Source organism: Scyliorhinus torazame, chromosome 12, assembly GCF_047496885.1.
Source record: "Scyliorhinus torazame isolate Kashiwa2021f chromosome 12, sScyTor2.1, whole genome shotgun sequence".
NCBI classification, from domain to species: Eukaryota; Metazoa; Chordata; class Chondrichthyes; order Carcharhiniformes; family Scyliorhinidae; genus Scyliorhinus; species Scyliorhinus torazame.
In genome coordinates, this window is record NC_092718.1 from 77,218,859 (window position 1) to 77,234,405 (window position 15,547).

The 15,547-nt window shown below is 51.4% G+C and overlaps 1 protein-coding gene across 1 annotated transcript in view; it reads right to left on the reverse strand.

The window, feature by feature from the left end:
• Positions 1–4,064: 4,064 nt before the first annotated feature.
• The window catches only part of LOC140386499 (von Willebrand factor A domain-containing protein 7-like), a 227,484-nt gene continuing 216,001 nt past the window's right edge, over positions 4,065–15,547 (reverse strand). Inside the window, exons 16-17 of the mRNA XM_072468889.1 lie at positions 12,087–12,240; positions 4,065–5,540 (exon numbers count right to left, since the gene is read on the reverse strand). Of these exons, the coding sequence (XP_072324990.1) occupies positions 5,160–5,540; positions 12,087–12,240 (535 nt within the window). The 3' untranslated portion in view covers positions 4,065–5,159. The remainder of the gene's footprint in view (positions 5,541–12,086; positions 12,241–15,547) is intronic.

Below are 15,547 nucleotides of genomic sequence, written 5' to 3' on the forward strand. Positions count from 1 at the left end.
AGTCTCGAGAGGTTGAATGGGATTCCTCCTATTCCTGCGTAACTTACCCGATGGGCTAAATGGGCCTCCTCCTGTTCCTGTGCAATAACCTCTAGGTGGCTGAATGGGCCTCCTCCTCTTCCTGTGTAACAGACTCGAGGGGTGGCCGAATGGTCCTCCTCCTGTTCCTGTGTAACAAGTTCGAGGGGATTGAATGAGCCTCCTCCTGTTCCTGTTTAACAGACTCGTGGGGCTGAATGGACATCCTCATTTTCCTGTGTAACAGGCTCGATTGGTTAAATGGAACTCTTTCAGTTCCTGGGTAACATGCTAAAGGGGATGAGTAGGCCTCCTCATGTTCCCGTCTAATATGCTTGAGGGATTGAATGGACCTCTTCCTGTTCCTGTGTAGCAGGCTCGAGGGGCTGAATGGGTCTCCTCCTGCTTCTGTGCAACAACTCAAGGGGCTGAATGGGCCACCTCCAGGTCCTGTGCAAAAGGCTCAAAGGGTTTGAATGAGCCTCCTACTGTTCCTGGGCAACAGAGACGAGGGGCTGAATGGGCCTCGTTCTGTTCCTGTGAAACAGGCTCGAGGGAATGAATGGGCCTCCACCTGTTCCTCTTTGCAGGGTAGCTGAATGGCCCTCCTTGTGTTCCAGTGTAACCGGGTTGAGGGGGCTGAATGAGCCTCTCCCTGTTCCTGCGTAACAGGCTCGAGGGCGCTGAATCAGCCCCCTCCTGTTTCTGTGCAACAGACTCGAGGGAATGAATGGACCTCTTCCTGTTCCTGTGTAGCAGGCTCGAGGGCTGAATGGGTCTTCTCCTGCTTCTGTGCAACAAGCTCGAGGGTGCTGAATGGGTCTCTTCTTGTTCCTGTGTCACCAGCTTGTGTTCCTGTGTAACAGGATGGAGGGGTGACTGAATAGGCCTGTGGTGAACCACCTATTGCTACTATATATATATTTACCGTTATTCATCATTCGTCCTACTGTTATCCACCACTGTATATATGTTCACTGTTGTTCTTATTCGATGTTACTTACTGGTGTTGTGTTGATGCTTCTGTTGGCTCCGCCCCTCGGGGGAGGTATATAAGTGGCAGACCTGTGGCCAGCTCTCAGTGCGGGAGCAGCAGCAGGCTGGCATACTTCTTAGCTTATTAAAACTACTGTTCTCTTCTACAACTCGACTCAAGTGAATTGATGATCCATCAAGGCCTCCGCCTGTTTCTTTGATTGAAGCTCGAGAAGGCTTAAAGGGCTACTCCTGTTCCTGCGTAACAGGCTTGAGGGGCTGAATGGGTCTCCTCCTGCTTCTCTGCAACAACTCAAGGGGCTGAATGGGCCTCCTCCAGATCCTGTGGAAATGGCTCGAGGGGTTTGAATGAGCCTCCTACTGTTTCTGGGCAACAGAGATGAGGGGCTGAATGGGCTTCGTTCTCTTCCTGTGAAACAGGCCCGAGGGACTGAATGGGCCTCCACCTGTTCCTCTTTGCAGGGCAGCTGAATGGCCCTCCTTGTGTTCCAGTGTAACAGGGTTGAGGGGCTGAATGAGCCTCTCCCTGTTCCTGCGTAACAGGCTCGAGGGCGCTGAATCGGCCCCCTCCTGTTTCTGTGCAACAGACTCGAGGGAATGAATGGACCTCTTCCTGTTCCTGTGTAGCAGGCTCGAGGGCTGAATGGGTCTTCTCCTGCTTCTGTGCAACAAGCTCGAGGGTGCTGAATGGGTCTCTTCTTGTTCCTGTGTCACCAGCTTGTGTTCCTGTGTAACAGGATGGAGGGGTGACTGAATAGGCCTGTGGTGAACCACCTATTGCTACTATATATATATTTACCGTTATTCATCATTCGTCCTACTGTTATCCACCACTGTATATATGTTCACTGTTGTTCTTATTCGATGTTACTTACTGGTGTTGTGTTGATGCTTCTGTTGGCTCCGCCAGTGGCTCCGCCCCTCGGGGGAGGTATATAAGTGGCAGACCTGTGGCCAGCTCTCAGTGCGGGAGCAGCAGCAGGCTGGCATACTTCTTAGCTTATTAAAACTACTGTTCTCTTCTACAACTCGACTCAAGTGAATTGATGATCCATCAAGGCCTCCGCCTGTTTCTTTGATTGAAGCTCGAGAAGGCTTAAAGGGCTACTCCTGTTCCTGCGTAACAGGCTTGAGGGGCTGAATGGGTCTCCTCCTGCTTCTCTGCAACAACTCAAGGGGCTGAATGGGCCTCCTCCAGATCCTGTGGAAATGGCTCGAGGGGTTTGAATGAGCCTCCTACTGTTTCTGGGCAACAGAGATGAGGGGCTGAATGGGCTTCGTTCTCTTCCTGTGAAACAGGCCCGAGGGACTGAATGGGCCTCCACCTGTTCCTCTTTGCAGGGCAGCTGAATGGCCCTCCTTGTGTTCCAGTGTAACAGGGTTGAGGGGCTGAATGAGCCTCTCCCTGTTCCTGCGTAACAGGCTCGAGGGCGCTGAATCGGCCCCCTCCTGTTTCTGTGCAACAGACTCGAGGGAATGAATGGGCCTCCTCCTGTTCCTGTGTAACAGGCTCAAGGGAATGAATGGGCCTCCTCCTGTTCCTGTGTAACAGGCTCGAGGGTGCTGAATGGGCCTCTTCCTGTTCCTGTGTCACCAGCTTATGTTCCTGTGTAACAGGATCGAGGGGTGGCTGAATAGGCCTCCGCCTGTTTCTTTGAATGAAGCTCGAGAAGGCTTAAAGGGCTACTCCTGTTCCTGTGTAACAGGTTCGAGGGGATGAATGGGCCTCCTCCTGTTCCTGGAAGGATGTAGAAGCATTGGAAAGGGTGCAGAGGAGATTTACCAGAATGTTGCCTGGTATGGAGGGAAGATCTTATGAGGAAAGGCTGAGGGACTTGAGGCTGTTTTCGTTAGAGAGAAGAAGGTTAAGAGGTGACTTAATTGAGGCATACAAGATGATCAGAGGATTGGATAGGGTGGACAGTGAGAGCCTTTTTCCTCGGATGGTGATGTCTCGCACAAGGGGACAGAGCTTTAAATTGAGGGGAGATAGATATAAGACAGATGTCAGAGGTGGGTTCTTTACTCAGAGAGTAGTAAGGGCGTGGAATGCCCTGCCTGCAACAGTAGTGGACTCGCCAACACTAAGGGCATTCAAATGGTCATTGGATAGACATATGGACGATAATGGAATGGTGTAGATGGGCTTTAGAGTGGTTTCACAGGTCGGCGCAACATCGAGGGCTGAAGGGCCTGTACTGCGCTGTGATGTTCTATGTTCTATGTGTAACAGGATCGAGGGTACACCACGAAGTGCAATTTTGAATTTTCAACTCCATTTCCAATCCAAAGGAAGTTACATAGGGCGAAATTCTCCCCCAACGGCGGGATGCCCGCCGACTGGCGCCAAAGCCGGCGCAAATCAGACGGGCATCGCGCCGGCAAAAAGGTGCGGAAGTCTCCGCATCTTTGGCGGCCTAGCCCCAACATTGAGGGGCTAGGCCGACGCCGGAGGGATTTCCGCCCCGCCAGCTGGCGGAAATGGCGTTTGTTGCCCCGCCAGCTGGCGCGGAAATGCGGCGCATGCGCGGGAGCGTCAGCGGCCGCTGTCAGTTTCCGGCGCATGCGCAGTGGGGAGAGTCACTTCCGCCTCCGCCATGGTGGAGGCCGTGGCGGAGGCGGAAGGGAAAGAGTGCCCCCACGGCACAGGCCCGCCCGCGGATCGGTGGGCCCCGATCGCGGGCCAGGCCACCGTGGGGGCACCCCCCGGGGTCAGATCGCCCCGCGCCCCCCCCCAGGACCCCGGAGCCCGCCCACGCCGCCTGGTCCCGCCGGTAAATACCAGGTTTGATTTACGCCGGCGGGACAGGCAATTCCTGGGCGGGACTTCGGCCCATCCGGGCCGGAGAATCCAGCGGGGGGTCCCGCCAACCGGCGCGGCCGGATTCCCGCCCCCGCCCAATCTCCGGGAGCGGAGACTTCGGCGGGGGCGGGGGCGGGATTCACGGCGGCCAACGGCCATTCTCCGACTCGGCGGGGGGTCGGAGAATGACGCCCCTTGAGAGAGGTCTGTGGGATTGAAGGCTGCGGCCCAGGAGTCAGAAAAAGTAGAAGTTTTACTATAGCTTTAATTTGAATCGAGAATCACAAAAAGCAATTACGCCCTGAAGGCATTAATCTCAATACACAGAATCACAGGGGCCGCACAGTAGCATAGTGGTTAGCACAATTGCTTCACAGCTCCAGGGTCCCAGGTTCGATTCCCGGCTTGGGTCACTGGCTGTGCGGAGTCTGCACGTTCTCCCCGTGTGTGCGTGGGTTTCCTCCGGGTGCTCCGGTTTCCTCCCACAGTCCAAAGATGTGCAGGTTAGGTCGATTAGCCATGCTAAGTTGCCCTTAGTGTTGGGTGGGTATACTGGGTCATGGGGATAGGGTGGAAGTGTCGGCTTGGGTAGGGATGCTCTTTGCAAGAGCCAGTGCAGACTCGATGGGCCGAATGGCCTCCTTCTGCACTGTAAATTCTATGATTCTAGAATTTACAGTGCAGAAGGAGGCCATTCGGTCCATCGAGTCTGCACCGGCCCTTTGAAAGAGCACCCTACCTCAGCCCACCCTCCCCCCTGTTCCTTCACCCAAACCCTATCCCTGTAACCCCACCTTCTTGCAAATGTTAACTTTTTTTCCCCCCAAGGCAGCATAAGTTGCTTGGCAGTAATTGAACCTTACAACAGCTATTAAAAATTCACTCACACTGGAATACACCCATGTCGAATCTTTGTTTGCATGTTTCGGCTGGGGAAACTCTCCACGATCCAACACAACCCCCACCACCCTCCCACCCAACGCCTCCCCAATTCCCTCTGGCCCCAGCCCACACCACCACGGTGCCAAATGTGGAATTAGCGTTGGGTCCGTTGACAAGATCATGCCGCAGAGGAAGTGTGGGGGGGAGCAGGGCAAAGCGGGTTGCGAAGATTCAGCGTGTAACAGCGTACGTGTGGCCTCCGGGAGCTGCGGCTGACTCGTTTCTTGAGTTTGGCCGAGCGCGGGGAGAGTGAAACGCGATTCCCAAGGCAAAATTCAGATGGCAGGAGCGCATGAAACGCTGACAATCGCAGTCACGGTAGCGAGGGAGCTACGCGTCCAGTGCTGGGCCATCGGCGTCCGATGTCCAGAAGGCCGGCGCAGCCCCGGTTTGAAGCAGGTCAGCTGGCAAGGCAAGCCACCAGGACGGCCACCAGCAGGATGGCCGCGTTGCGTGGGGCTGAACCTGGAGCCCGGCTCCGGACTCTGCTCGAACACTTCCCGACATTCCACCGCTTGTCCACGGCTACCAGCTCCACATTTGGGAAGCAGCAGGAGGAGTTGTAGGTCACCAGCGTCACCATCTGGCCGCCGTCTTGGGTCTCTTCCCTGTCGAGGGAGCCATTGCCGTGGCGGGTGTAGATCGACAGTCGGTCCGCCCCTTGGCTGACGAACCTGGCGGAGAGGGACCAGCTCTGGAGGCTGCACTGCGCCGGGGATTCCGCTGGGCACTCACTGATCCTGCCGACGACATCACATGTCGGGGCCCTGAGGTCTTGTACCTGTTGGTAAAGCATGTGGGTCAGCAGTGTCAACCTGACTAACAGAGGAAGGTACCCCGACGCTTACTAAGAGGACTTCCGGAATCTGAGGGCCTGTTTTTCGGTTCCAAACCCTTAAGCCGATGAGAAGCGATGGGAGGCTGTTTGGTCCCTCGAGCCTGCTAACCCCCGCATTCAATAACGATCTTGGATGACCTTTAACCCCAACCCCACTTTCCCGCCCTCTCCCTCGGCACCCCCAACAATTCATCCATCCCACCCCCCTCAGTCTGGAATATACTCGGCGAGGGCGACTACCACCTCGGTTCTCTGGGCTAGAGAATTCAAAGATTCGCCACCCTTCGAGTGAAGACATTTCTCCTCAGCTCAGCCCAAAATGGTGGTTACTCCTTCCTGGGGCTCTGACTGCCCTCTGACAGTGCAGCACACCCTCAGTACTGACCCTCCGACAGTGCAGTTCTCCCTCAGTACTGACCCTTCTGACAGTGCAACACACCCTCAGTACTGACCCTCTGACAGTGCAGCACACCCTCAGTACTGACCATCCGACAGTGCAGTTCTCCCTCAGTACTGACCCTTCGACAGAGCAGTTCTCCCTCAGTACTGACCCTCTGTGGTGGTATGTATTAGGGGTAATACGGTACACCACGTGTCGCCAGGCTATTGGTGGAGGGATGCCAGGTCCTGATAGGATCGGCCACCTACTGGACTCCACCCAGAAATGCCGGTATAAGAACCCAGTTTTTCCCTCCATTTCCCTCAGCAGCTGCATTCTGTAACCACGCTGCTGGGGATAAAGTTCTAACAAAAACAAAGAACAAAGAAATGTACAGCATAGGAACAGGCCCTTCGGCCCTCCAAGCCCGTGCCGACCATGCTGCCCGACTAAACTACAATCTTCTACACTTCCTGGGTCCGTATCCCTCTATTCCCATCCTATTCATATATTTGTCAAGATGCCCCTTAAATGTCACTATCGTCCCTGCTTCCACCACCTCCTCCGGTAGCGAGTTCCAGGCACCCACTACCCTCTGCGTAAAAAACTTGCCTCGTACATCTACTCTAAACTTTGCCCCTCTCACCTTAAACCTATGCCCCCTAGTAATTGACCCCTCTACCCTGGGGAAAAACCTCTGACTATCCACTCTGTCTATGCCCCTCATAATTTTGTATACCTCTATCAGGTCTCCCCTCAACCTCCTTCGTTCCAGTGAGAACAAACCGAGTTTATTCAACCGCTCCTCATAGCTAATGCCCTCCATACCAGGCAACATTCTGGTAAATCTCTTCTGCACCCTCTCTAAAGCCTCCACATCCTTCTGGTAGTGTGGCAACCAGAATTGAACACTATACTCCAAGTGTGGCCTAACTAAGGTTCTATACAGCTGCAACATGACTTGCCAATTCTTATACTCAATGCCCCGGCCAATGAAGGCAAGCATGCCGTATGCCTTCTTGACTACCTTCTCCACCTGTGTTGCCCCTTTCAATGACCTGTGGACCTGTACTCCTAGATCTCTTTGACTTTCAATACTCTAGAGGGTCCTACCATTCACCGTATATTCCCTACCTGCATTAGACCTTCCAAGATGCATTACCTCACATTTGTCCGGATTAAACTCCATCTGCCATCTCTCCGCCCAAGTCTCCAAACAATCTAAATCCTGCTGTATCCTCCGACAGTCCTCATCGCTATCCGCAATTCCACCAACCTTTGTGTCGTCTGCAAACTTACTAATCAGACCAGTTACATTTTCCTCCAAATCATTTATATATACTACAAACAGCAAAGGTCCCAGCACTGATCCCTATGGAACACCACTGGTCACAGCCCTCCAATTAGAAAAGCATCCTCCCATTGCTACTCTCTGCCTTCTATGGCCTAGCCAGTTCTGTATCCACCTTGCCAGCTCACCCCTGATCCCGTGTGACTTCACCTTTTGTACTAGTCTACCATGAGGGACCTTGTCAAAGGCCTTACTGAAGTCCATATAGACAACATCCACTGCCCTACCTGCATCAATCATCTTAGTGACCTCCTCGAAAAACTCTATCAAGTTAGTGAGACACGACCTCCCCTTCACAAAACCGTGCTGCCTCTCACTAATACGTCCATTTGCTTCCAAATGGGAGTAGATCCTGTCTCGAAGAATTCTCTCCAGTAATTTCCCTACCACTGAAGTAAGGCTCACCGGCCTGTAGTTCCCGGGATTATCCTTGCTACCCTTCTTAAACAGAGGAACAACATTGGCTATTCTCCAGTCCTCCGGGACATCCCCTGAAGACAGCGAGGATCCAAAGATTTCTGTCAAGGCCTCAGCAATTTCCTCTCCAGCCTCCTTCAGTATTCTGGGGTAGATCCCATCAGGCCCTGGGGACTTATCTACCTTAATATTTTTTAAGACACCCAACACCTCGTCTTTTTGGATCTCAATGTGACCCAGGCTATCTACACACCCTTCTCCAGACTCAACATCTACCAATTTCTTCTCTTTGGTGAATACTGATGCAAAGTATTCATTTAGTACCTCACCCATTTCCTCTGGCTCCACACATAGATTCCCTTGCCTATCCTTCAGTGGGCCAACCCTTTCCCTGGCTACCCTTTTGCTTTTTATGTAAGTGTAAAAAGCCTTGGGATTTTCCTTAACCCTATTTGCCAATGACTTTTCGTGACCCCTTCTAGCCCTCCTGACTCCTTGCTTAAGTTCCTTCCTACTTTCCTTATATTCCATGCAGGCTTCGTCTGTTCCCAGCCTTTTAGCCCTGACAAATGCCTCCTTTTTCTTTTTGACGAGGCCTACAATATCTCTCGTCATCCAAGGTTCCCGAAAATTGCCGTATTTATCCTTCTTCCTCACAGGAACATGCCGGTCCTGAATTCCTTTCAACTGCCACTTGAAAGCCTCCCACATGTCAGATGTTGATTTGCCCTCAAACATCCGCCCCCAATCTATGTTCTTCAGTTCCCGCCTAATATTGTTATAATTAGCCTTCCCCCAATTTAGCACATTCATCCTCGGACCACTCTTATCTTTGTCCACCAGTACTTTAAAACTTACTGAATTGTGGTCACTGTTACCGAAATGCTCCCCTACTGAAACATCTACCACCTGGCCGGGCTCATTCCCCAATACCAGGTCCAGTACCGCCCCTTCCCTAGTTGGACTGTCTACATATTGTTTTAAGAAGCCCTCCTGGATGCTCCTTACAAACTCCGCCCCGTCTAAGCCCCTGGCACTAAGTGAGTCCCAGTCAATATTGGGGAAGTTGAAGTCTCCCATCACCACAACCCTGTTGTTTTTACTCTTTTCCAAAATCTGTCTACCTATCTGCTCCTCTGTCTCCCGCTGGCTGTTGGGAGGCCTGTAGTAAACCCCCAACATTGTGACTGCACCCTTCTTATTCCTGATCTCTACCCATATAGCCTCACTGTCCTCTGAGGTGTCCTCTCGCAGTACAGCTGTGATATTCTCCCGAACCAGTAGCGCAACTCCGCCTCCCCTTTTACATCCCCCTCTATCCCGCCTGAAACATCTAAATCCTGGAACGTTTAGCTGCCAATCCTGCCCTTCCCTCAACCAGGTCTCTGTAATGGCAACAACATCATAGTTCCAAGTACTAATCCAAGCTCAAAGTTCATCTGCCTTACCCGTAATACTTCTTGCATTAAAACATACGCACTTCAGGCCACCAGACCCGCAGTGTTCAGCAACTTCTCCCTGTCTGCTCTGCCTCAGAGCCACACTGTCCCTATTCCCTAGTTCTCCCTCAATGCTCTCACCTTCTGACCTATTGCTCCCGTGCCCACCCCCCTGCCATACTAGTTTAAACCCTCCCGTGTGACACTAGCAAACTTCGCGGCCAGGATATTTATGCCTCTCCGGTTTAGATGCAACCCGTCCTTCTTATACAGGTCACACCTGCCCCGGAAGAGCTCCCAGTGGTCCAGATAATGGAAACCCTCCCTCCTACACCAGCTGTTTAGCCACGTGTTTAGCTGCTCTATCTTCCTATTTCTAGCCTCACTGGCACGTGGCACAGGGAGTAATCCCGAGATTACAACCTTAGAGGTCCTGTCTTTTAACTTTCTGCCTAGCTCCCTGAACTCCTGCTGCAGGACCTCATACCCCTTCCTGCCTATGTCGTTAGTACCAATATGTACAACCACCTCTGCCTGTTTGCCCTCCCCCTTCAGGATGCCCTCTACCCGTTCGGAGACATCCTGGACCCTGGCACCAGGGAGGCAACATACCATCCTGGAGTCTCTTTCACGTCCACAGAAGCGCCTATCTGTGCCCCTGACTATAGAGTCCCCTATTACTATTACTCTTCTGCGCTTTGACCCTCCCTTCTGAACATCAGAGCCAGCCATGGTGCCACTGCTCTGGCTGCTGCTGTTTTCCCCTGATAGGCTATCCCCCCCGACAGTATCCAAAGGGGTATATCTGTTCGAGAGGGGGACAACCACAGGGGATTCCTGCACTGACTGCCTGCCCTTTCTGGTGGTCACCCATTTTTCTGCCTGCACCTTGGGTGTGACCACATTTACATAACTGCGATCTATGACGCTTTCCGCCACCTGCATGCTCCTAAGTGCATCCAATTGCCGCTCCAACCGAACCATGCGGTCTGTGAGGAGCTCCAGTTGGGTGCACTTTCTGCAGATGAAGCCATCCGGGACGCTGGAAGCCTCCCGGACCTGCCACATCTCACAGTCAGAGCACAGCACCCCTCTAACTGACATTGCGTCAATTAATTAAAATTAAAATTTAAATTTTTTTTTTTTTTTGAATATTTTTTTTTAAATTTCAAAGTTACTGTTGACTATCTGTTTCCTAGCACTAGATTTCTAATAGAAATGCAAAAGCTAAATATAGTACTCTCCGATCTCTGGCTTAGATATCCCTCTAAATTATAATTAAGTAATTATGTTTAATTAGTTACCAATGCTCAGATTTTTAAATTTAGTGTAGAATCCCAACCAGCCACTCAGGCCACAGCTTTTCTGTGATGTCACTTCAGTTTCCCCCCCCGACACACACAATTTGAAAAAGGTACAAAAGTAAAAATGCGTAAAAATCACTTACTTACCTTCTTAGTGTTAATAATAAAATATGGTACTTACCTCAGACCAATGGGTTTTATTATTAGGTTAGAGGAGGAGGGCGGGTGGGACACACTACACGTGTAGTGTCTCGGGTTTCCTCTCCACCAGAATTTATTGGTGAGGGTCTTCTCAGAAGTCCGCGGGTCGAACTTCCTGTTCCCGCCTTAAATACTAAAATATTTTAAAAAACAGAAAAGAGGGACCGAAAACGGGACCAGGTAAGTGTTTTTAAAGGACAGACTTACCTCCCAGCAATCACTTCCGCACTGCCCCCGCTGAAATTGACAAACCAGCTCCTCCTCTCCCGCCGAAATCGACTGGCCTGCCCCTGCAAAGACAAGTGTTTTCAAAGGACAGACTTACCTCCCAGCAATCACTTCCGCACTGCCCCCGCTGAAATTGACAAACCAGCTCCTCCTCTCCCGCCAAAATCGACTGGCCTGCCCCTGCAAAGACAAGTGTTTTTAAAGGACAGACTTACCTCCCAGCAATCACTTCCGCACTGCCCCCGCTGAAATTGACAAACCAGCTCCTCCTCTCCCGCCGAAATCGACTGGCCTGCCCCTGCAAAGACAAGTGTTTTTAAAGGACAGACTTACCTCCCAGCAATCACTTCCGCACTGCCCCCGCTGAAATTGACAAACCAGCTCCTCCTCTCCCGCCAAAATCGACTGGCCTGCCCCTGCAAAGACAAGTGTTTTTAAAGGACAGACTTACCTCCCAGCAATCACTTCCGCACTGCTCCCGCTGAAATTGACAAACCAGCTCCTCCTCTCCCGCCAAAATCGACTGGCCTGCCCCTGCAAAGACAAGTGTTTTTAAAGGACAGACTTACCTCCCAGCAATCACTTCCGCACTGCCCCCGCTGAAATTGACAAACCAGCTCCTCCTCTCCCGCCGAAATCGAATTAATTAATAAAGCCTTCAATTGACATTACCTCAACCTGCCTCGCGTCATATTGACAGTGCTACACCCTCTGGCAGTGCAGCACTCTCTCAGTACTGACCCTCTGGCAGTGCAGCACACCCTCAGTACTGACCCTCTGGCAGTCCAGCACACCCTCAGTGCTGACACTGGGGAGTGACAACCCATACAATGGGGCTTTGACTAGGTGTGCTAATTCCACGAAGGCACTGATGACACCTGGAGACATGGCATGTTTAGCCCATTTGTCATTTTGACGGGGCCCATGAGTGCCGTTTCAGTGTTAGCTTTTAACCGAGTGTTCAATTTGGCCAGTTTCCTGGCGCCGTGGAGACAGCTTCACTAGGAAAGCCCACTGAGTAGCAGCGGGAGCAGAGAGGACCCCGCCCCAGTGAACACGGCGCCGCCAAGGAACCTGCGGGGCTGGGGAGGACCGGAGAATCCCGCCTCTCACGCCTGGGCATATATGAGCAGGGCCTTCGATTTTACACCATCTCGCACGTCCTCTTACCTTGCTGACAACGGTCAGTTCGAGAATGCTGTAACCAAAATCGAGGCTTGATCTTGCCACGACTGTGACTGTCACAACTGTCCCTGGATCTGTCCCCTCCGGCACCGAAATGATGCTGTTGCCTTCCACAGTTTGGTCTGTATCGATCATCAGACTGAAAGGGAGAGGGAGAGGAAGAGAGGGAAAGATTACCCTCAACCATTCATACATCAGAAGGAAGGTCCCAGAGTGTCTCTGCAGCACAGCTCGATAAGGTGGATAAGAAGGCGTAAGGGATTCTTGTCTTTATTAGCTGAGGCATAAAAGAGAGTAGCAGGGAGGTTGTGACAGAAATGCATAAAACGCTGGTTAGGCCACGGCTGAAGTACTGTGTGCAGTTCTCATCACTTTATAGGAAGGAGGTGATTGCACTGGCGAGGGTGTAGAGGAGATTCACCAGAATGTTGCCTGGACTAGGGTGTTTTGGCTTTGAAGGAAGGCTGGTTAGCTGAAGTTGTATGCCCTGGAGTAGAGAATGCTGACGGGGGACCTGATTAGGGTGTACAAAATTATGAAGGGCATAGATAAGGTCGGTATGGAGGGGCTTTTCCCCTTGGAGGAAGGGGTAATAACCAGGAGGCATAGAGTGGAGATAAGAGGCAGGAGGTTTAGAGGGGTTTTGAGGAGAAATATTTTTGCCCGGATGGTGATAGGGATCTAGAACGCGCAGCCTGAAAGGGTGGCAGAGCCGGGAACTCTCACAACAATTAAGAAACATTGAGATGAGCATTTGAAATGCCACAGCATACAAGTAAACGGACCAAGTGCTGGAGCGATGGACCGAACGGCCGCCTCCTGGGCTGGACGATTGCAGGGATTAATTGAGGAGTATTTGGAAAGGACACTGAAAGTACAGGAGGGATACAATGAGGCTCAAGATAGAAATGGTTATTGGCAAGATTTTGGGCTGCTTGAAGGATCAACTCACATCAGAATAGAATAACCTTTTGCCTGATTCACGGTGTTAACACGCCAGCACATGCGTCATTGCACGAGGAATGGAGCCGCAAGGATGATTTGGTGAGACTGTACAGGGCCCTGGTGATCCGCCTTTGGAGTACAGTGTTATTATGACCCCCTGTGCTATTGCACGGTCAATTCCAGCCCCACTTGACCTGGAGTCATCCTTTTGCGTCACTACCACCCTGGTTTCTCTTTCAATTTACTCTGTAACCCAAACCTCGCCGTCTACTGTTCCAAAGATCCCAGACAAGCCCCCAAATTATGTTACGACTGCCCTGGGCAAGTGCCCGGTCAATTCCAGCCCCACGTGCCCCGGAGTGACAATACAATTGAATTAACCAATAATTCTTAGAAAAATACCGTAATGTTTGGCCCTTGGCCGCCCACTATTTACAGTCACCAGGTTTGTAAAAGTAAACACGATTACTATTTATTTCCAACAAGAACTTAGAATGAAACAGGCAGCAAATACAACTAGTTAAATATTACCTAATACCTAATTCCCACTTTACCTTGCATCCCCCACCCCCCATGACCTGCTACACACACAAGACAAACACAGAGGGGTGGAAACAGGTAAAAGTCATAAGTAAAAAGAAAAAAGTCTTTCTTTTGATGGTGGTTTCCAGCACCTTACTCCTCTCCAAAATTTTCTTTCTGCTCAAGTTTTCTTTTATTGCGAATTGGTGCAGGCCTCTGTAGTTTCAGAAATACAACACTCACAGACTTTCTGGAGAGAGAGATGGCCGGTTCTTGCCTCTGTGCTGCCAGAATCAAAACTGAAACTCCTTGGGACTCTGAAAAGCATTCCACTGGGATAAGATCCAATCACCACTCGTTACCAGGCACAATGCGGCCTTTTGGACCAATCCAATGGCCACCAGCTGAGTCCCGCCCCATCTCTCTCTCTCTGGAGTGACAGATCTGCAGCTCTTGTTCAAACCAGTGCAGACCAGCAGAGGGATCCCTCATGTAGCTTCTGAATTCTGCTGCTTTTCTTAAAGACACATGTCCATTAATCATCCATGGAACAAAAATGTTTACAGCAAAATAAAAAAGGGAAATAAGGGAGTAAACAGAAAGGAGCCTCACACTGTACGTTTTTTGTCTCCTTATTTAAGGAGGGGGGATATACATCATAGGCCATGCAAATTAGAAGCAGGAATGGGCCACTTGGTCCATCATGCCTACACCTCCCCCTCCCCATTTAATGCTGTCAAGGCTGATCTGACTGTGGTCTTAACTTACATTTCCTGTCTGTCACCCCCCCCCCCCCCACCCTCATAACCCTCGGACTCCCTCATCAATCAGAGACCTGTCTCATTCGACCTCGAATATGTTCAGCGACCTGCAGACTCCACCGCTCTCTGGGCGAGGGGTGGAATTCCACATTGCGGACTACCCTCGTGGAGAAGCATTTCTTCCCATGGTTCACCTCCAACGGGAGTCCCCCTCATTCCGAAACTGTGCCCCCACCTGCTACTCATTCTCAACTCCCCATACGAGGGAGGGGGGAACATCCTCGCTGCATCCACCCTGTCAAACCTTCCACCCAAGGATTTGATCTGTTTCAATAAGATCACCTCTCTTCTGAACCTCAAGGCACAGGGCCCAAACTGGCTAAGCCTCTCCTTGTAAAGAAAACCGCCGTCCCCAAGCTTCTTCCTGGGAATTGGCCCAGTGAACATTCTCTGAACTGCCCCCGGTGCCGGTAGACACCTTTCCTTGAGTAAAGAGAACAAAACTGCACTCGGTACTCCACGGACAGTCTCACCAAAACCCTGCAGTGTTGCTTCAAGACTTTCCAGCTCTTAGGTTCTATAGCCCTTTCATCAAACACAAACATTCCATTTGTCTTCTGTAAGGGTCTTTCTTGTTTATTCCCTTGTTTTCCCCCTTTCTTTTAGTTTTGCCGTTACATTTTTGATCCATGGGTGGTTTATGAGCATGTGTCTTTAAGGCAGCCGGTCATTTTAATTGAAGCTGTGGTTTGCACCTTTAATTCAAATAGAAGATTCCAAAAAGGGCTATTCCGGTTCACCCTGGTGATTACGGATTGACTGACAACAATGATGACTCGGTTTGGATGGGAACCAACGAATCGGCCTAAAAGGTGGTGTGTTGCCCGGTAACGGGTGGTGATTGGATCTGATCCCACTGAAATGGTTCAGAGGTCTAAAGAGCTCCCAGTTTCATTTTTGGCAGATTAGAGGGGGAGGGGGTCATTGTCTTTCCACTTTTCTCCTGAAAGACTGCGGGGTGAATTCTCCGCTGGTGGGATTCTCCGTTCCGCAAGCAGCGTTTCCCGACGGTGCGAGGCGGTCACAGTGGGGAATTCCATTTGCTGGCGGCGGGAGTGGAGAATCCTGCTGACGGCGCCGTCGCGCCGCTGAGCGACAGCTGGCTGAGGGAGGTGGAGAATTCACCCCTGTGTTCCTGAGCTGGCAGAAAGCCCGGAT